The 21,706-nt window shown below is 34.6% G+C and overlaps 1 protein-coding gene across 1 annotated transcript in view; it reads left to right on the top strand.

Annotated features, from left to right (window-relative positions):
- LOC100493356 (ninjurin-2) overlaps positions 1 to 21,706 on the top strand; it is a 47,151-nt gene that overhangs the window by 6,575 nt on the left and 18,870 nt on the right. The window contains exons 3-4 of the mRNA XM_018093359.2: positions 4,018 to 4,170; positions 18,972 to 19,072. Coding sequence (XP_017948848.2) covers positions 4,018 to 4,170; positions 18,972 to 19,072 — 254 coding nt within the window. The remainder of the gene's footprint in view (positions 1 to 4,017; positions 4,171 to 18,971; positions 19,073 to 21,706) is intronic.

The raw sequence follows: 21,706 nt of genomic DNA, 5'->3' as shown, positions 1-21,706 counted from the left end.
TCCTGCCGGGTAAGCCTGACAGTAGAGTATGCTGACTCAATATGGAGAGCTGGGTGAGATGCTGCGGTATTAGACAGGAAGCATAGCAGTTGAGAGAGGCTGGAGGGCCAATATAAAGTACCAAGGGTCAGGCAGAAGAGAAGCCAAACAGGTCTGGGTATATTGATATCTCGCTGCTATTGTTTTTACTTAGTTTTTCTTGAGGCAGAGCACCACTCTACATATAGCATTAGCGTAAGTACTAACTTGTGCTAGTTATATGTACTGTATATAGTAAGGCACTATTAAATATTACTTTGCTAAACAGCCTTGAAGTTGCTTTGCCTTTTTGTTGTTCTTTTATCCCAATAACTCATACCTCATTAACTGGTCAATTTTTGCCTTGGCTGAGAACACACATTATTTAGCCAAGAATAGGGTAAGGCATGTTTTTATTTGAGGTGAGAACTGCCTGGCAAGTTCCTGTGATGGCACTTTCAAGAATTTCTCATAGAGAGAATGCCATATAAATATGGTGCATAGTCTCCTATAGTGTGCTTGTCCTATAATGTTTTTATTTATTATAGAGGGGCAATGGATAGCAATTTGGAGCATTTTGATTTACTGTATCATTTATAGAAGAAAATTAGCGGCAGGCAAAATGCCCAAGATGGTCCCTTGTTATGTTGTCCTATATCCTGTAATAGAATCCATACAGCATCTGTTACAACTGTGACAGAATCTTCATTATAAAATGAATTAATAAATATCATCCATAATTCTTGTCAGAACTGTTTTTATATAATGGGTTATGTATGGATAATTTTAGTTTTAATCTGTTGTCGTGGATTTTCTCTCTTGCTGTAAATACCAAAATATACAAAATCAGATAGCTTTTGTCCAACTTGAGACTGCAACTTTAGCACGTGAAAGGCCATTACAATTTGTTGTCATGATTAATAAATTATTTCAGTGAACATTTATGTCACACCATCTTAAAAATTCTTGCTTATCCATTCAAACATTAATAAAATGTGCAACTTTACACCATTATGCATAGTAATTGAAATTAATGAATACGAACATTACACGCACTTCTGAAACAAGTTGAACAATGCATGAAACAAGGGTTGTTTATATGTAAAGAAATATACATTATCCTACAGTAGAACTGTGGGAAATTACACTATGATACAATATGCCTACAGATTTCCCCCTTCCCCTTTTTGTGATTGAAACTGAAGACTGAACAAAATACGTTCTGCATAATGCTGATAATCATTTAGGAGCTCAAGCCTCGATTAATACTTATTTATGGTGCAGGTGTCTTAGTATTATGCATAACAACACCTTCAAATAATTATTTTGTCAAATCATGCATGATTTATTTATTTTATTTTTTCTGCAAAGTTGCTACCACATAAACTTTTGCTATGAAGCAATCAGCACTTTCTGCTGACTTTCAGCTTTCCTGATTTTCTATTTAAAAAGAAATTGATTAACTAATTAATTTCAGATTTCCATTCTCACCTCCCATTAAGATGTGATATCCTTCTTTACACCAATCATTCAGATGATCTCGTAACCTTACTCTAGGTGATATATCTAGATGCCACTTTTTCACAAGTTTTTACAATTTTTCACAGTAAAATGCCAAAATGGCTTTCCTTCTACTTTAACACCAAATGGTTATAGGGCATCTTTCCTATGGAAATGATGCTTTTATCTGCTGTAAACTGTTGTAAATGCAACACTATCGTTGATCAGCTCACCCAAGTTGTATAACATAGCCAGACTAATTTAATTGACTTTTATGAGGAGGTGAGCAGGAAGCTCGATGCTGGAATGGCAGTGGATGTCATATACTTAGATTTTGCGGTTGATACAGTACCTCACAGAAAGTTAATGATAAAATTGAGGAATATTGGCCTAGAACATAATATTTGTACTTGGATAGAAAATTGGAAATGAAAAATGAGGTTTAATAATGACAAGTGCAAAGTTATGCACTTTGATAGAAATAATATAAATGCAAGTTATCTACTAAATTGTAGTATCTTGGGGGTATCCTTAATGGAGAAGGATCTGGGTTTTTTTGTAGATAACTAGTTGTCTCATTCAAGGCAGTGTCATTCTGTGGCTACTAAAGCAAATAAAGTGCTGTCTTTTATAAAAAAGGGTATTGACTCAAGGGATGAAAACATAATTTTGCCTCTTTATAGAGTATGCAGTGCAGTTTTGGGCTCCAGTCCTTAAGAAGGATATTAATGAGCTGGAGAGACTGCAGAGACGTGCAACTAAACTGGTAAAGGGGATGGAAAATTTAAACTTTGAGTTTGGGATTGTTTTCACTGAAAAAAGGCACTTGCGAGGGGACGATTACTCTGTACAAGTACATTCGACGGGATTATAGACAGATAGGGGATGTTCTTTTTTCCCATAAAAATGATCAGCGCACCAGAGGCCAACCCTTTAGAATAAAGGAATTTTCATTTGAAGTAGCGTAGGTGGGTTTTCACGGTGAGGGCAGTGAGGTTGGGGAATGCCCTTCCTAGTGATGTTGTGATGGCAGATTCTGTTAATGTCTTTAAGAGGGATTTGGATGATTTTTTGAATAAGCATTGTATCCAAGGCTATTGTGATATTAAAATCTACAATTATTATTGATGTTGGTATATATGGTTTATGTATGTGAGTGTATAGATAGGTTAGTATAGGTTTGTGTGTGCTGGGTTTGTTTGGAAGGGTTAAACTTGATGGACTTGATTTTTTCAAGCCAATGTAACTATGTAACTATGTAAAAATCAAATATTTTTTAAAGGAGAAGTAAATGTTCAATCACTGTGCCCAATATAGACAACCCCCCAAACACACACACAGTAAATGTAATCACTTACCTGATAATCTGGGCCAATGCTTCTATTATCAGAAAACTGCAGGGGCCCAGGGTACCTTCATCCCTAACATTTGCCCCCCCCCCCAGTGATTGAACCTTTCCTGACATTCACTCAGAGGTGCCAGTTAGTAAGTCATTCCACATTGAACATAATCGCTAGCTTTGGATCACAGGGCAGTGATCCTCTTTGCTAAAAAAAAAAATGCATCAGTATATTCCTGTGAGTGCTGAGCCACCTTCTTCAATGACTACCCAATGGTTCCTTGTGGCTGTCCAGGACCATTCACATGCACAGATCCCTTGTAACATTTTTAAATAAAAGTTTATTCTTTAAATAACATTTTGTATATCAATTTATGCCATAAAGAGGGTAATGTACCTTCGAATTCTGGAAATGCAACCGATTTAAAAATATATTATATAAATATATAATATAAATTGACTAAAATTTGAATTTGGAAATCTTAAAGTATTCTTAGCAGTTAGCAAAGTGTAAAAAATTGAAACATTTATCAAAAGAGAAAAATGAGTGTTAGTGCTTTGAGCAGTTGAACACAATTTTACTCTATGGGTTGTTAATACCCCTCCAAATCATTACGATCATTACTGCTTAGTAGATATTAATATAGGTTATTACAGTATATCAGTTCCCAATGTAACTATAAAGGGCTTATACAAATTATTCAAATTTATCGGAAAAAAACATCTTTACTGTCTGCTCACGTAGTGCTTTTCTAGCTGTTACTCGTAACTTTTTGTGGGAAGTGGGCTATGGTGATACCCAGCAATTTACTGGCTGTTAAACAAAACGCTGGATAATTTCCTTACAGTGAGAGGGCGTAAAATAAATGACAAGATAAAAGGCAAAGATCAAATGAAATGCTTTAACAATTTGCAAGTAAATAACCAGTCAGGATAGAACAAGTGTTTATAGAGCAGAGAGACTTCAGTGTCTTTGTAAGGGAAGGCTAAGCCTTACTAAGGTATTGTCCTAAGAACACAGTTATCTGTTGTAAATATAAATAAAGAACCTCAAGGTAAAAAAGATTCTGTAAATACATGTAATCTATCTGTGCATGAATTACTGAAGGAGAAATTATGTGCTACAATATAATTTTCTTTCCTATTGTCATCTGTTGCAGGTAATAAGGAACATCAATACCTATGCCAGAACAAAGACATTAGCCCAAGGTTTCCTTGACATGGCTCTTTTTACAGCTAATGCTTCACAAATGAAGCACCTTCTTCAAGAAGGCCCTGTGACTCAGTTCTACTATTTCCTTTTCACCTTGTTGGTAAGAACATTCAGAACTTTGTTGTTTTGTCTGTTTGATTACGGGTATGATTTTATACCATACAAAGCTCAAATCCTCTATTTATTGTATACCTAAGAAACTGACTGAATCAACTATTCTGTTAATGCCTTGGTGGTTTGGGTGATCTATTGGCAAGTATAATATCATCTAGCTATTTGTCTATCTATCTATATATCTTTCATCTATCTATCTATCTATCTATCTATCAATCATCTATCTATGTCTTTATCTAACTATACCATGTCATATTATCTTTTTATGTGAACTCGATAAGAAAACAGCATTTTATTTCAAGACTAGAGTTTTATCAGTCACTTATATTTCATCTTTCAGTCTTTCCTGGCATTTTGGTTTCTAGGATCACTTAGATGCTAGCAACAGCATACTAATTTAAAATTAACATTGAAAAGGACATGAACAAAAATGTAAATAATTCAAAAACCACAAAAATGAAAATAATGATTCCCGACAATCTTAGAATACCAGTGCATATTAAAATAAATGTTTATAACATCATGTTAGACATCATTGTTCACAGAGCAAGTGCTATGGTAACACTGGGTTTGCACTAGGTCTAGTAAGCCATAGTAACCAACAGTTGTCAACTAATGTCACCTATTCAGAGCAAACATCTGATTGGTTGCTATTAATTACCAGACCTAGTGCACCTCTTTTTTTGTGTTATATTCTACATCACAGAGGTGAAACACTGAAAACATCAGGCCTAGTGGCTGCTGTTGTGGCCAGGAGTAGTAATGAGTGAATCTGTCCCAAACAATTGATAAAACGTGAATGCCGTGCATCTTTTTTTACACCCGCACCTATATTTAACCTGATCGCACCTATTTTTGACACGACTGTACCATTTTTTATGTGACCGCCCCTATTTTGAGTGTGTCTTTTCTTTTTTTGCGAAAAAATTTGCCTATGGAAAAATGCGGAAATTCGCTGTGAATCCATACCCGGCAAAACAATGCATCACTAGCCAGGAGTATAGATAGCCCAAATTAGATTACTGCAAAATTTCTACAATTTCTATAGGAATCTGTTCTCTGGGGTGCCAATGAATAATTAATAATGCCATTGCATTTGTTACCTGTACACACTTAATACAATGGTAGAAGTTTTTAAAGGTAATTTTTTTTAATTAGTTAAACTCTAAATAAAAATGACCATTTGCAGACTAAATATCAAGTCCGCAGTGTTTTCTGCACTTGATCTGCCCTGATCTATGCTTTAAAAAAAATCACAGCAGGTCTCTGGCTCCCTAATGGAGAGCAAAGGCTTAAGTTCCCCTGATGAATGCTGTCTACATTTGGCAGCACTGTATTCTTGAGTAGCAAATAGGGCAAGGCATCCCTATCCCTATCCTTTCCCTATCCATCCCCTAACTTGCTCAGTTTTTAGGAAAAATGTAAAAAAAAATTGTGTTTTTTGTGGGAAAAAACTTACACACAAATGACAAATGTCAGGATTCACTGACCGATGACTTATATACGGGCAGATTTAAGTTGCCGATTCGGCTCTTTCAGTTCATGTCAATAGCTTAACTGCTCATATATGGGGCACTCCGACAGGTCTCTCCAAATGATATCTGGCCAAGAAGCAGCCTGATATTGATCGAATAGGTTTAAAAATCTTGTTTGAGTAATGACTGCATCAGCCCCAGCTGCATCCTCGATTGTGATCTAATTGTTTGGTCCTAGGGCCGAACTATCAGTTCGATATCGCCCACCTCAAGGTAGGCATATTGGGGAATGATCCGTTCATTTGGCAATGTTGCCAAACTAGCCTTTTTTGTAATGTATGGCAAGTTTAGACACAAAAATACAAAATTCCACTTTGTAATAAAAACTGAAGGATTTAAACCCACACACAACATTTCAAGGAGGTGTGTAACCCAATCCCATCCTCCCATTTCACTTAAAACCCCACCAGTGCACATATAATACCATATAATCAAAGTAAAAAGTTGCAAAGTCTCCAACATCTCCAAGAAGTAATTGCAAGTAATGTTTAGCAGGCACCTGTTTGAGACCAAGCATCTAATTTGCTTGATGGAGCAAATTTTGCCATCATTATTATATCATTGATTGATGTATTTTGGTTTATGCCTTGCTTTGCTTCCAAAATTGAATAAATAATTCCATAAATGGAATAAAATATTTTATTTGATGAAGACAGTTATAGAATGTGATCATACCAGCTGTGAACTTTAGATGGTCTTGACAAAATAATAAAACAGGCAATGTTACATGTAATATTTTTCTAATTACAAACATAAAATCTGTGGCAGAAGAAAGAGTATAACTACTTTATGATTACACCCATAGGAAAAATAACCCTAAAAAGCTGATTCTTTAAATAGAAAAAAATACAAAACAATAGTTAATTGTAATTTTTACATGTTATCATAACATTGAACCAATTACAAAAGCTTGCATAAGATACATAAGTACATTTAAATGATCACTTTTTCCCATGGGCATGATTTAGCAACTTAAAATTCCTGCAGTCTTTAAATGTGGTTGTGCGCGCAAATACCGAATGCATAATTGTGTGTTCTAGCTAAACACCAACTTAAATCAAGATAAATGTCATAGTTCCTATGCGGATATGAGTACTTGTCTGTTCTACTTTGAGAAAATATACTTCTAAAATGAGACTCTTGAACTGAACTTGTTAAGTGATAATTTGGGTTTTAAACATGTGAATTAAATGTACCGTCTGGAATAGAATTTAAGTTGATAGTCGCTGGGTGATTTCTTATATAACCTCATGATTTTTTTTATGGTGTTTGCTTTTTTAATCAAGGCAAACCATGCTGAAATATCTGCCTACACAATCATGTCAAATTGTTGATCATATTGACAAACACCTTTCAATGTATGTGATTATATATTATATTATAAGTCTAGTCAGCAAATCTCGTTCTAGCTGAAAAATTTGCAATATGGCAAAAAATTTGCAAAATGCAGCTACTGTGTGGCTTTTTTTTTACCACAATTGCGAAATGTGGTATTTCACAGCTAATCCATACCTGGTGAAAAAATGTGACCATCACTAATAAGTCTTCTGTAATCCACTAATGTTTTTTACCCTATTTTATAAAAGTCTCAGTTTACTTTATTTTAGCTTATGTGGTCAAGTAGAGTCTATTTGGCGAATCTTTTCACAAAACGGCTGCAAAAATTTGCTGCGGAAAGAATTCAAGCACATAAAAAAATAGTCATGCATGTCAAAAAAAGTCACGGTCGCAACAAAAAAACTTGTAGTCACAGCAAATTGCTAGCAGTCACATCAAAATAGGTGCGGTCACATCACATTGAACATGGGGCATCAAAATGGGCACAGTCATGGCAAAACAAGTGCAGTCAAGTAAAAATGTGCGTGGGCATGTCAAAATGGGCATGGTTGCATCAAAATAGGCGTGCCTGTAAAAAAAAGTCACATTTCACAACATTTTTGCCTTGTCACAATTTTTGTGAAGTTTTGCAAATTTTTCGCTGAAGCGAAACGAGACAGATTTGCTCATCACTACTCAGTATGAAAGTTCAGATATTAGCTGGCTGGGAGATACTTTGGGTTCTAGTCCAGTTGGGTCCAGTTTTACTCACTTTATTATGCTCAACAGCATATTTACATTTACCATTGCCAATTTCAAGAGCATAGCACTCAAAGTAGACCACAAATTCCCTTATTTCATGTTTGGTCTATACTACCCAACATTAAGGGCATGTATGGCACCTTGAGGGCATTTTAGGCCACTGTGTTGTTAGCTTATCAGATTGCTGTCAGCCAGTCTCTAGATTCCATCTCTTGCTTCTTTTTGGGCAATGTAAAGAACATTCACAGATGTGGGAGAAGGCTTTATAATTCTTCCTCACTTTCACTCAGATGCCCTTGCTCATTCACCTGAATGAGCAGAATAATTGCCAAATTGCTCATTATCCAACCTTGTGCACCCAGAGGGAAGTTTGTTAGATGCCAATAATGTAGGCCTGTATATGGATACATTTATAAAGGAAAAAATGCAGACCAAACTTTTGCATGTTTGGCTATTGGTAGAGATTGGACTGTAATGCTGGATTTATTATACCTTAGCTTAGACAGGGGTAGGAATTAACCACTATCAACCCAATATGAGTTGATTGCAAATGGTGATGAGGACAGCCTCTCTGTATAGACCCTCCTAAAACTGTAAGAAATTATTTGTGAGGGCATATATGGAATACTTTCATCTGAAGCATTGAAAAACCCTGGAAAAAAGGGTAAGATGGCGATTTGGTTCATGACCAAACAGATCAGTTTCAAGCAAATCAGTTACATTGCTATGCAGTAATTGCAATTAAACTAATTTACCTTTTGTTGATAACCTAAAGCATGATAACATTTTCATCAGCCAGATCATTCATTTGGGGGGATTCACTGGCTCATTCAGTCATATTGAAAAAAAAACTGGGGTCACACAACTACCTTGACACAATTCATGGTACAGATCTTTTGCTTTTTACACCCCTATCTATAGTCTTCACACATAATCATCTCTAGCCCTTGCAAAAAATTTATTGTAATGCTATTCTCTTGCAGCTTTATTTTGATCAAATGAACATTTTCCAGACATTTTTGGGTTCTGTTTTAACAATATTTATATACATATTAGATATATTACATATTATCCATGATAATCCTTGGGCTCTTGTCCTCCTAGGTCCTACCTATTGCCTAGCAAGTAAAATCTTACTGTAAATAGTGAAAACATGGAACTGTGTATTTGTTTAACTTCACCCCCTTTTCCTTGGGGATATCATTCGTAATAGATAGATTAATATACAGATAGAATAGCATTTTAGCTTGTCTTTTATTTCCTTTAAACCACATATTCCTGTACTAGAAATGTCGTTAGTCTTACCATTCTACTATTCTACTATTATCTGTAGTCAAATAAAATCCTTTTCATCTACTATGTCTCTGGGCAACTGGATAAAATTATGTATAATATATAATATTTCTAATTAAAGACACTTAGAAATCTATAAAACTTGTGTTACTCTAATTGGCCTGCCTGGATTCATCTTTCTCACTTCATAACACAATGGAGATGATACATCAGTCTCATACAATGTGCACCTTGCAATTCATTAAATTTTCACATTTCAGCTTTTTGCTGAGAAATGTGTTGATGATCATTAGCAAATTAATTAGAAAAAAGTAAAGGATAGTACCCATTATCTATTGGAAAGCTAAAACTGCACTCTCAAATCCTTAGTACAGCGTTTGTTCATTGTGCAATAATCTGACCAATAAAAATGGAAATCAGAGTAGATAAGTTGGATATTTAGAAAGTCATGCAGTGAAATCTAAGTTTTAAGGGTTAGCTGGCACTATTTGGTACTGTACACTTTCTAATAGCCTCTTTTACAAAAATCTAAATTGGAAAATCTGCCTTCTAATTTGGAATTTTAATATCTCAACTCACTTTCTCCTTAACAAATAAAAGACCATAAACAGGTACATGCTGATGTTAAACCACTTTGCTCTGTATGCTGTGCTTCATTCCAAGGGATTATTCTACAGGTTTAAGCATTTTTGAATGATATCCCTAAGGAAAAGGGGGGTGAAGTTAAACAAATACACAGTTCAATGTTTTCACTGTGCTTTATGGATGATATACAATATTTAGTGGTTGCGTGCTTGCAACAGAACAAAATAGAACAATGATGATATGATATTGTAATTTATACATTATCTTTCTGTATTCAGAATTCTTTGCTGCTTTAGGTAGGTGGATTTAGAGACTGCTGTCAGTGCAAATGAAATTGCTCTAGCCATTCATTAGGTATTCAGATGTAATGGACACACATTTACAGCATACATTCTCATTCTACCATTAAAAACAAGTTTAAAATCTAACATAAATACTCTTGTAGAGACAATAGCTGCATGCCTAAAGGTGGCCATACACAGGCCGATTGTAGGTGCCGATATCGGTCCCTTAGACTGATTCGGCAGCTTATCGGCCCGTGCAGGGGCAGCAACAAGGGGCAAGTTATCGGTCCCCGATCCGACTGCGCCCATTGCCACCATTATAATTATAAAGAATTATAATTCTTTAACAGTGTTAAAGAATACTTAAACAATTTTCAAAGTGTCAGTAAAGTTTATTTTGCTAGACAAAAACAATAAAAAAGAGTTTGTAATTATTTATTAGGGTGACAAGTCCCTTTTAACGTTAGTTACCCACTGTTTTTTTTCTTGAAAAAAGTAATTTAAGAAATGTATCAGCATGGGCAGATTTTTTGTTTTTCATGCTTATGCTTAGTATATTGGAATGATTAAATACAAACACTTCCCAACTGATTTGCGTATGTATATATATATATATATATATATATATATACATACAATATTTTGCGTATTGTACCTTGCACTAGATATTTAAGGCACAGGGTGCAAGGGTGCCCTGTGCATAATATCTCTATTAAAGGAATAGCTTGCATCCCCTTCTCCTTGAGTGACACAGTGTAGTTTTGCAGTAGTGGATGCCTACAGCCTGACCATGTGCTGCTTTTGTATTATACAGTTCCTAAAGACACTACCAGCTCTGCATATATAAGTGAATTTTTCAAATGCAAAGAAATATGAGCTGCCAACACAGTTGCCATGCAGGATTACTTTGCCCCTTGCCCACTGCTGTAAATGAGCCCTTTTATGAAAGGGGTACAGGAAAGGGTAAGAGAAATGTTCATTAGGCTGTTCCGACTAGGTGGGAATAGCCTAGAAGAAAGTTGTGAATAAATAAGTCAAATAAATCCACATTGTTTTATTGTATTGTTGTTGTATATGTTGTATACTGTATGTTCTTAGAATATGTGTAAAACAGCCAACAGGATTGGCTCCTCAGAAAATGACCCTGGTGTGTACAAATGTGACAGAGACGCAGACTGTAAATTCTATTGGACAGTTGTGAATGGGGAAAATCTCTTTAAATTGTTATGTAAATGTGCTGACATTAAAAAACTTATACATGTATGGGATCTGTTATCCAGGAAACCCGATATCCAGAAAGCTCAGAATTACAAAAAGCCTGTATCCCATACCTGTAGACTGCATTTTAATCAAATAATTCAGATTTTTAAAATGTATTTCCTTTCTCTCTGTAAAAATAAAACAGTGTTTGTATTTGATCCCAACTAAGATATAATTAATCCTTTCTGGATTCAAAACAATCCTATTGAGTTTAATTCATGTTTTATTGATTTTTTTAGTAGACTTAAGGTATGAAAATCCAAATTACAGAAAGACCCCTTACCTGGAATACCCTTGGTCCCGAGCATTCTGGATAATGGGTCCTATACCTGTACTGATAAAAGAAAATGTAAATTGATATACAAATTAAACTGCTCTTCTCAATTAAGCACACAACATTTCTTTTTTCTTAAATTTCCAAACATCATCTTCTTCTCAAAAGTGATGAAGCCAAAAAAATGTTTTTGTCAGGTTTCCCTGTGAAAAAAAGCCCATAGACTCCAATGGCTGCAAAATAAAAAAAGTTGTGTGGTAAAAAAAATTGCACAGTAGAAAAAAGGGACTTTATAGTTTCAAAATATAGTGAAAGAACAATAATTGAGAGACTTTGCTATTTCGGAAAGGTTTCATAGTCACATCTTTCTATTACTACCTTACTGCTAGATAATAATGACACATCAATGACATTGTCTAAATGATGGTATAAAAAGGAATCCACATTTATTATTGTAGGTAAGATTGTCTTAAAGCAGTTACTACTTCAAATATTTCATCCCACATTCCATTTTCTGATGAGCCATGTGCCTTTCAAAAATTTAGCCCAATAGAAAAACACATATTTAACTTTCCCTTTGGTACAATAATTAAATATCACCCATGATCTCTACTAGGCAGCGACAGGAATCATTTGCTATGAATTTATTTACACCATCAGAATCCTCCTTGTGCAGAGATGTAAAAAAAAGCAATGCTACAGCTCTAATCTGTAGAAACTGAAATTCAAAGACACTGACTCCTACATGTTAAATGAAGAGAATTTTCCTACAAGATTAAAAAAAAAAGTATTTTATTACACTGGTTTACAACAAAATCAATTATCCCAGCATACTTTAGAAATCTTAGTGAAATTAAAAAGGGCACATTGGCACAGTGCTAATGTAATTAGCAATAAATAGACCTGCATTAATGACAGTAAATATAATAGTTACATAATGTAATGACTCTGGACGGGACATTAAAATCTGTTACTCAATTTTTCTAAGAATTATAACATGAGACCCTTCCACTCATTAACAAGCTGCCAAAATCTTGCGAAGATAAACTGCCATTTTATTGCTATAAAACACGTTCTATAATGTTACCAAGCTGGAATTTAAAATCTATGCTACCATTAAAAAAGTAAACCTATATAAACAAGACATAAGGGGCAATTTACAACATCTAAGGCAATGTGCAAAGTGCAAAAATTGCGTGTATCATTTGAGTTCTAGCGAAAACGGGAAGAGCAACCATCTCCTATTCTACTTGAAAAAAGGTACACAAAGATACAGTCAAATAAAATGATCTGTACAGAATAACTGTAAGAGTAAACTATATAAAAATATAAGGGCTTATTTATAACCATAGCTGTAACTGCGGACATGCGTGCATGCTTTAACAATATGTATTAAACCTACTTGCATCCAAAGGCTCTCCTTGTACTTTCCTATATTAACACTCAGCACCAGTGCCTTTGTCCCTCCTACTCTTCTGAATTGTGAGCAAGTGGGCCTATTGGCACGGGGAAACCATGGTGCTACCTCCACATTCAACTATAAGTGGGAAACAGAAATGGGATAACTAACAATTCTTTTCCATAAAGTGAAACATTCTCGATGCAGGATAGACTGGTTAAGGGTCTTCAGTGTCCTTGGTGTCTTCAGGCATTGATATGGGAAGACGATTCATAGCACTCTATTTGTGTTCATCCATTTTCATATTGATATTTACTTAATTTAAGCCATAAATACATGTTCTGTAAACAGAAACAGACACATTTAATTTGATCACCCTCATGCAGTGGGGTCCCAGTCCTATAATAAAAATAATAAAAAAATTTAGAATATATATTTCATATGCACCAGGACAAAATGTCTTATGATATTTTCTAAAGTTTATTAAATATATTGGTTCTACTGAAAGTCCTACTGCATAGGATGTAAATTAAGAGATCTGCTGAAAAAAAATAAAGCACATTTTGATCATGAGACAAGATGTTTCTGCTATATTCTATTCTATCTTCTAGAAATGAGTAGGTTAAAGATCTATTAGGCATTCATTTAGTGGCTTCCACATTCAGCAACTGCCTAGGCTATGATATTTGATTTGCCTCTGTCAAATGTAATATCTACTACAGTCTCTAATAACACATGGCAACCCATCCCCCTGTCATGCCTTAATGCTTTATGGGATTATTTGTTTTTCCCTTGTGCTATTTAAACTTTAAGCCATTGGTATTTTGAGCAGTGCTGCCACATTGATTTACTGTGTGTGACTAATTTTCTTGTCTATACATATATCTGCTAAGAAAAGAAATGGAGTCTTTGTAAAAGAGACTGCAGAATATATATACTGTTTGTATTTAGATATATATATTGGTCCTAGGAACAGGCGACTAATCTTTTATTGGGTTATTTATCAGTTTTTGAGTTTGTGAATTGGAGAGTTTCTTTTCTAATTCGAATAAACACGCATTTTAAAAAAACATGATTGCTTGCTATTTTATTAATATGGAAAACTCGTCCAAATAAAAAACCATAACATTTTGGCAGTGTTTGGGGGCCCCTCTTTCCCTCTCGCAGAAGGGGCCCCATCTCTAGTGCAGAGAGACTATTGAGCTTTCTGCTCTAGCAGAGCCAAATTGTCATTTCAAGAGCGGCCCTGCCTAAAAGCAAACACCTTATTGGTTGCTATGGGCTACTGCACACAGGGAAATGTAGTGCCTTTTAATCACTGCACGATGGTAACATATTTCTGTAAAACTGGAAATATGCTCATTCCTGAATCCCTAAAATCCCTTTTCCAAAAAGTGTCTGCAATGAAAGTGTTCATTTTGGCTTTTAATGCTTTTTTAATGGGACCAGAGATTACAAAAATCAAGTTATTTTAATCAAATCATTCATATTTTTCAAAATGACTCCTTTTTTCTCAGTAATAATAAAACAGTACATTGTACTTGATTCCAGTTAAGATATAATTAACCTTTATTGGTAGCAAAACAATCCTGTTGGGTTTAATTAATATTTAAATGATTCGTAAGTAGACTTAAGTATAGAGATTCAAATTACAGAAAGACCCCTTATCTGGAAAACCTCAGGTCCCTAGCATTCTGGATACCATTCTGGATATACCTGTACAGCATGTTTGTGCTGTCAAAAATCAAATATTTCAATTGTCTATATTTTATAATGCTGCTTTAGATGGTTATTATGTTAGATGATTATTATATAGAAGCTGCATTGTGATATGAAATGCATTAATCCACGTCATTAGCCATGAGCCATGTGAAGTAGAAATTAATTTTGCAAAAGCTGTTTATTACCTATCAATATATTAGTTTAGACCATAAAGTTAAATGTTGCATGTCTCATACATATTTAAAATAAATAAATACATAAGTTTTATAGTAAAACTCATGAGTGCTCAATGATCATTATGGGGTCACATTAAATGCACTTTGCATCTTGCCCAGCTTCTGGTGGCTACTGCTTCCTATATGCACTCATAGCATTGGTATAAGATCCCTGTATACTTTAATCACAGCAAATACAACTACAGTATAACTGAATGTTGCATTGTGGATTTTTTACTTCCTTTTTCTTTTATCACTCTGCACCCCTCCTACACACACTCATAGGTGCTTTTAGATCAGCAGAAACATTGTACACATTTCCTCACATTCCAGTCAAGAACATTCTAAGAAATATAAACTTTGTGTAAGCAGCCAAAGATGTTATATGATCCTTTAGTCCTGAGCTGTGCGATTTTAAATTGCCTCCCAGACAACAGAGCGTGGGTATTGTTTCATGTTGAAATGCACTTGTGCTTCTTTTTTTAACACAGCAGGGTTCTGGTGACCATAATGTAATATGTTCTCTGGCAGGTCGTACATTCTAATCATAAAGACCAACTCAGGATTTTAAATTATCTGACAGATAACATGAGTAGCCAGTCTATAAAGTGCTATCAGATTTACTTGATGAAAAATGATACATAGCATAAGTAGAATACTAGTCTCTTTTTAGCTTCAGCTCTCTATGCCTATATTGATGAAAATATATATTTTTCTCCTCTGAATGGTTTGTGATCGATGTCCTCTGGCTTGCTGTCATTCCATTTTTTCTTTTGTACTGCTGCCCCTTTTGTTTGCCTTGAAAGCCATAAATACCGATCCTTAGTAGGAAACACAACTGTGAAAATGCATTAAAATAACATTTTAGGCTATTCTTATGCTGGACCAGTAATATAAGTACATGTTACAGTAAGCAAAGTGTAAAAAGTGATGAAATCTCCACCTCACACACTGTGATATAAAGCACTGCTTCAGGCTGGTGTTGTCCTTTGAGTTGTTATAAAATTATTCTCATCATTATATGTGAAACCAATGCAGAAGGATTTGTAAAATTTCTGGCTAAGGTAATCCACACCTTTTTTTTAGCTTATTTACCTTTCTCCAATTTCAGTAATGTCCATTTTGTGTACTGATGACCAAAACTGTGCTGCATACTGTAGATCAGGGATCCCTAACCTTTTATACCTGCGAGCCACATTTAAATAGAAAAAGTGTTGGGGAGCAACACAAGCATGGAAAAGGTTCCTGGGGGTAGCAAGAAGAGCAATAATTGGCTAATTAATAACCCCTATGTGGACTGGCAGCCTACAGAAGGCTCTGTTTGGTATCATACTGGTTTCATGCAACCAAAACCTCATAAATTAAAAAAATAAGCACCTGCTTTGAGGCGGAGTTTTACCACTGCTTTGTAAAGGTGAATAATAAAATGATCCTCCCTCAATTCTTTTTAATGCTAAACCCTTTAATGCTGAATAGCAAGTAATCATAGGAGATTTTTCCAAAATAATTAACATAACTTCTAGGTAGTACCCTTGTCTGTACATTATTAAATGCCTATACAGGTATAGGAGCCATTAACCAGAATGCTCAGGACCAAGGGTATTCCGGATAAGGGGTCTTTCGGTAATTTGGATCTCCATTCTCCATAAAAAATCAATAAAACATTATTTAAACCCAATAGGATTGTTTTGCATCCAGTAAGGATTATTTATATCTTAGTTGGGATCAATTACAATTAAAAAATCTGAATTATTTAATTAAAATGGAGTCTATTGGAGACAGGCTTTCCGTAATTCGGAGCTTTCTGGATAACGGGTTACCAGATAAGGTATCCCATACCTGTATCTAATAAAAGGCACTAGGGCTCACTAGAGCTCATTAGGGCAGGTGCAATTTGCGCTTTACCCCACAGTAAGTTGCATCTAAAGTCCCTTTTATTAAAGGTACTTGCATCCAAACACATTCTGTGGACTTCGTTTAGTTGGGCTCAGCAGTTATGAGTTCTTCCTGCCTTCTGTTCCGAATTAAGCCCTGCTGTAGCTATTAGCAGGGCTGTAATGCTGTGCAAACCAAGGAACTACTTACCTCCTGACCAGGATCCTCAATGGCCTGTTTGGGCCTCTGTGTGCTTGAAATTCCAGAGCCTTTTATGAATCTCTGTCTGAATCTATCCAGATTCTTATGCAAGGGTGATAGATCCTGAATGTGTTCAGATTAAATAGATACTGTGGCACACACCTTAGAAAACCACCTTTGAAGACCAATTAGAGGATGCAATAACCTCTGTACTGAATCAATTTGCAAGTTCACCAGCCTCAACAGGCTTTAATTAGCAAATATTATTTTTTTGGTTAAATTTAGGCAAATTATACAAGGTGGCAAATTTTATGTGAATGATATGACTATGCATGACACAGATATCTACCCTTTTGTACAATGGTCCTGAAAATCTGATGTGCCAAAAAAAACAAAAATAAACCCTAAAGCCCCTTGACAAAAAAGTTGCACCCAAGATAATGAAACAGAACACAATATTCCTGATTATTATTAAATAAAAATGGGTTTATGTGGCTCTATCTCCTGTAACACTCTAATGCTGGCCAGACAGTTCCTGTTGACAGCTGGACCCCAGATTAAAAATACCCCATTAAAAGTACTAGACTGGTGTAAGACAAATGGCCAAAATGCTCACATTATGACCCATATTTTGGCAGTTTAAGAGTAAAGAATGATTTCACCCATTTATCAGTATGTCTGGTCGTAATCTATTTTTAGTGCCTTTTATCTATAATTCAAAGAAACATATTCATTTAAGACATTACCAATAAATCAATAACATTGTGTTGTTGCTGTTGAAACTTCAGTTTGAGTAAATGAATTATAGAAAAAAAAACTCTTATTTATCTCCTTACAGACTTTAAATTTATTAGCGGCCATGATTTTGCATACCGTATTTAAATCTTCAGTATCCCATAATCGAATTCTACCTCTAAGAATTAACTGAAGCTATGAAAATTCATTTCCCATATTTAGCTGTCAACATATATCTGAATCTTGTAATTTCATTGGCATTCCATAAATAGTGTGCGTGTGTTTATTGACTTTCCAATATCCAGTGTGTGAAAAAAATCTAATTCTGAGTATTCAGTAGGTGTTCTTCAGATGTAAGAACCAAGGAAAGCTACATTTGTGTAAAATCATAGAAAGCAATATATTCACTGATAATGTGAATTAAATAATCAGACACTGTGCACCAAACTGGCAAATAGCCTTTCAGGGGTTCAGTGAAATTCTATAGCAATGCTTAAATAAATAGGTATGGGGTTCAAAAGGATACAAGTAGTAGTTTTATTCCTAAACCCACATTTTTAGAGCTAAAATATTTATACATACATAGATATCAGAGTGTTAAATGTATAAGAGATGACTGGTCATCAATGTAGAGTAACTACATTAGTAACTACATCAGTACTATGCTCCTGCTCATACTGTAGCATAAAAAGATATTAACCCACTTTGACCCATAACAGTCTTTATTCATATATATATATTTTGAAAAATACATATGGGTATAATATAACACGAATGAGGTGTAAAATATTTATATTGGGGTAGATTATTAAATTAATTAATTGAAGAATTATACAGGGATAAAGGTTTGATTAAGCTAAAAAGTCACAAAAAGTTATAAAAAGGCTTTTTCACAGAAGATGACACTGAAGGGTAGACATGAGCAGATGGGATATTCCAGGATAAAGTAAAACTATAGGGCAATAGTGGAGAAGCACTAAGAATGCTTAGACCACTGGCCCCAAGGAAGGATGCTGGCAGTCTGTAAATTTTAGATATACTGTAGGTATCTTTTCTTGATTGTGAAACTAGTATTGACAAGCCTGGGGATTGAAATTTATGGGCAGAAATAATATTAAGCACATTTTAATAATCCACAACAGGTATACAAGGATCAAGCAGATGCAAAAAAGTGCATTTATAATAAATACATGTTATAGTAATTGTCTTTTTCTCCCTATTGAGGATTATTACCTGTGTAGTATTGCACTGTAATTGTAGTGCTGTGTGTAGTATTGCTGTATTACTACCAAACTGTATATTTCTAATCCTTATACTCTTTTTTTTTTAGTGTATTTCAGTTATCCTACAGTTAATTGTGGCAGCTATTTTGATCTACAAAGGATCCAAGAACATTGAATATGATGACCCAGAGCGTAGGCTAAGTGACAGGTATGCATTTAGGGGCAAGGATATACTAAACTCTGTCAAAGTAAAATCTGTAGAATGAATAATTATTGAATTTCTTTCTGGTTTTGGTGTCAGATGTTAGGAGGTAATTGGTTTGGGAAATAATATTTCTTATGCAGTTATTCAAATTTAATTCATACTGGATTTTACCTTATAATTTACATATTTTTGTTTGAACAGAAAAATACAAAAATGTACCATATGTAATAGAAGTCTTTATGGCTTTTGTCATAAATATTTTTAATATTTTTAAGACCATGTCTACATTACGTTAAATAAGGATGTTTTCTGTTTGTCTGTAAAATGTCCCACACATATTAACACTTGATATTGCAAGTAATATCTACTTCACACTATGTTACTGTGCCTGTTACCATCAGTTCTAGGCTTATATAAGCTCAGTGAATTGTCCGTCTTTTGGTTTGTTGCAAGAAGTGTTCAGTTTCAAAGCCTCAGATACCAAGTGCGCAAATATATTTGTTAATTTTATTGCTACTTGTTTTACAGTCTCTTCGATCTTTAACAAGGCATTATGTTAAAACAGACATAGTGTCTCAGTCTGTCATGAGTATCCTTCATCATAAATTTAATTGAAAAATTATATGGTTTTATTCAGTCAGCTGTTTAGGGCTTTTACAACACATAAAATACAGGCATGGTTTTGTTTTGCATGTACTGAAGTGTCAACCATGCAGTGTGGTGATCATATGCATATTAGGCACCAAACTGTTCACTAGAGCCCATTTATATTTATGATATACCTAAGGATATTTAGGAGATAAGAGGGGTTATTTGCTTGGGAAGGCAGTATGAACGCAAAAACCTGAAGCAATATGCCTTTTTTGCACTTTGGCCTTTCTGTATCCCTAAATGGCAACCTTGGTATTGGAGCACAGAGACCTGTGGCCACCCATGTAAATACAGTGATACCTGCATTCAGCAGGACTGTGATCATTTGAGAGTGGGGAGTCTCCCCTCCCAAGCCCTACCAATTCCCTAACCAGATAGTTATGGAGCGGCAGAGGTCTCAGGCCCCAATGCGGTCCTGTCTTTATCACCTGCAATATTATTATAACTGTTCACTTAAGTGTTACAGGTATAATACAGGTATATGATCTATTATCCAGAATATGTTAAACCTGGAGTTTCCAGTTTTTCTCCATAATATGCAGCATTATGTGTAAAACCTACTGAAAAACCCACTGCAATTGTTTTCCAATTAATATTAATTAAAATAGTTAACATAAAAATAAACAGGTTTGCATATAGTAGATTCCATTCCTAATTTAATGTTCAGTACTATGTTATTATGTGAAAACACTCAAATTATTCTGTAAAGTAAATGAAATAAGATGTTACATCTGGCTCTACTATCTACTGTTATTATGGTTTTTGTGGTTTACAATGAGACTAGCCAATGTGTGTTTGAAAGATGAATTTTAAGCCAATGTGTGTTGGAAATTTTTGGTAACTCAACAAAAAAATTACATTGTGAATGCTATTTGACACAGATTGGCTATCTATACTTACTGTAGTTCTGATCTGGAGCAAATGCAATGAGCAAAAACACCTTTGCCAATTGTTGCTGAAACTGCTGAACTGTGTTCAGTTGTCACAGTTATAGCTTTGTGCCACACTTCAATTAAAAATAATAAAGGCTTGTATCTTCATACCCCTAGATTGCTACCACATGTTGCCTAGGTTAGCTGAATATGTAAAGGTGGCATTTACTAATGATTAGCACTTGCAGCAAAAGCTAAATTCAGGTTAAGTTGTTAATTGTGTTATATATAATGGTGCTAATTGTATATGTGTTGATAATATACCCATTACTCTGTAAAACTATTAACTTACTTATGCTTAATAGCAATGCCAATCTTTTGTACGATTTTCAACCTAGAATACTTCACCTTATTATTTCTATAATTTCTATAACACACACATACTCCACTTTACAGATATTATATATGATTCAGGCTTTGCCCACATTAAGCTTACAATATAAGGTCCCTATCAAAAAGACATTCTTTGGTCTGTTTTATAAGGAGCAAATGTTCCTGTATGTTTATTTATACATTTTAGAATAGAATCAATGTTTGCAACAATTTCTTTTAAAACAAAGTATGAAACTTTTTTTTATATCAGTATGAAATATATAAATAAAAATTCAATTTTGGTTGACCATTGGTGCATAGGGAAAGAAATTAAAAAATGTTGCAGAACAGCAAAGTTATTGCTGGTTATTTGGCAGTACATTAACCTAAGATTGCATGAGCAGTTTTATGTATATACCATTACTTGGAACAGCATGCTTGCCTGATTATGGTCAGTTCATAAAACTGTCATTCAATTTATCTCCTTAAGGTTTTCTGCTTGTTGCTGACCTTTGCCATTATTCTGTCCATCCGCTTTTTGATTGCCTGTTGGAAACATTTGCTTCCAGTATCTCATTTTCTATTTCACACCTGTTCCCCCTGGGTTGTGGAGTCTTGGGCAAACATATATTTAGTATTTAGTAAAGTGAGTTAAACTCTGGCAGATGTGATGTCATGCAGGTTACATTTTCAAAGATAAGCGATTTAAGAACTGACATATCTATAGTACATAAATTTTGGG

The sequence above is a fragment of the Xenopus tropicalis genome, chromosome 4 (assembly GCF_000004195.4).
Source record: "Xenopus tropicalis strain Nigerian chromosome 4, UCB_Xtro_10.0, whole genome shotgun sequence".
Lineage (NCBI taxonomy): Eukaryota > Metazoa > Chordata > Amphibia > Anura > Pipidae > Xenopus > Xenopus tropicalis.
Note: the sequence above shows the minus strand (reverse complement) of the source record. Positions and strands in the feature narration are given on the sequence as shown.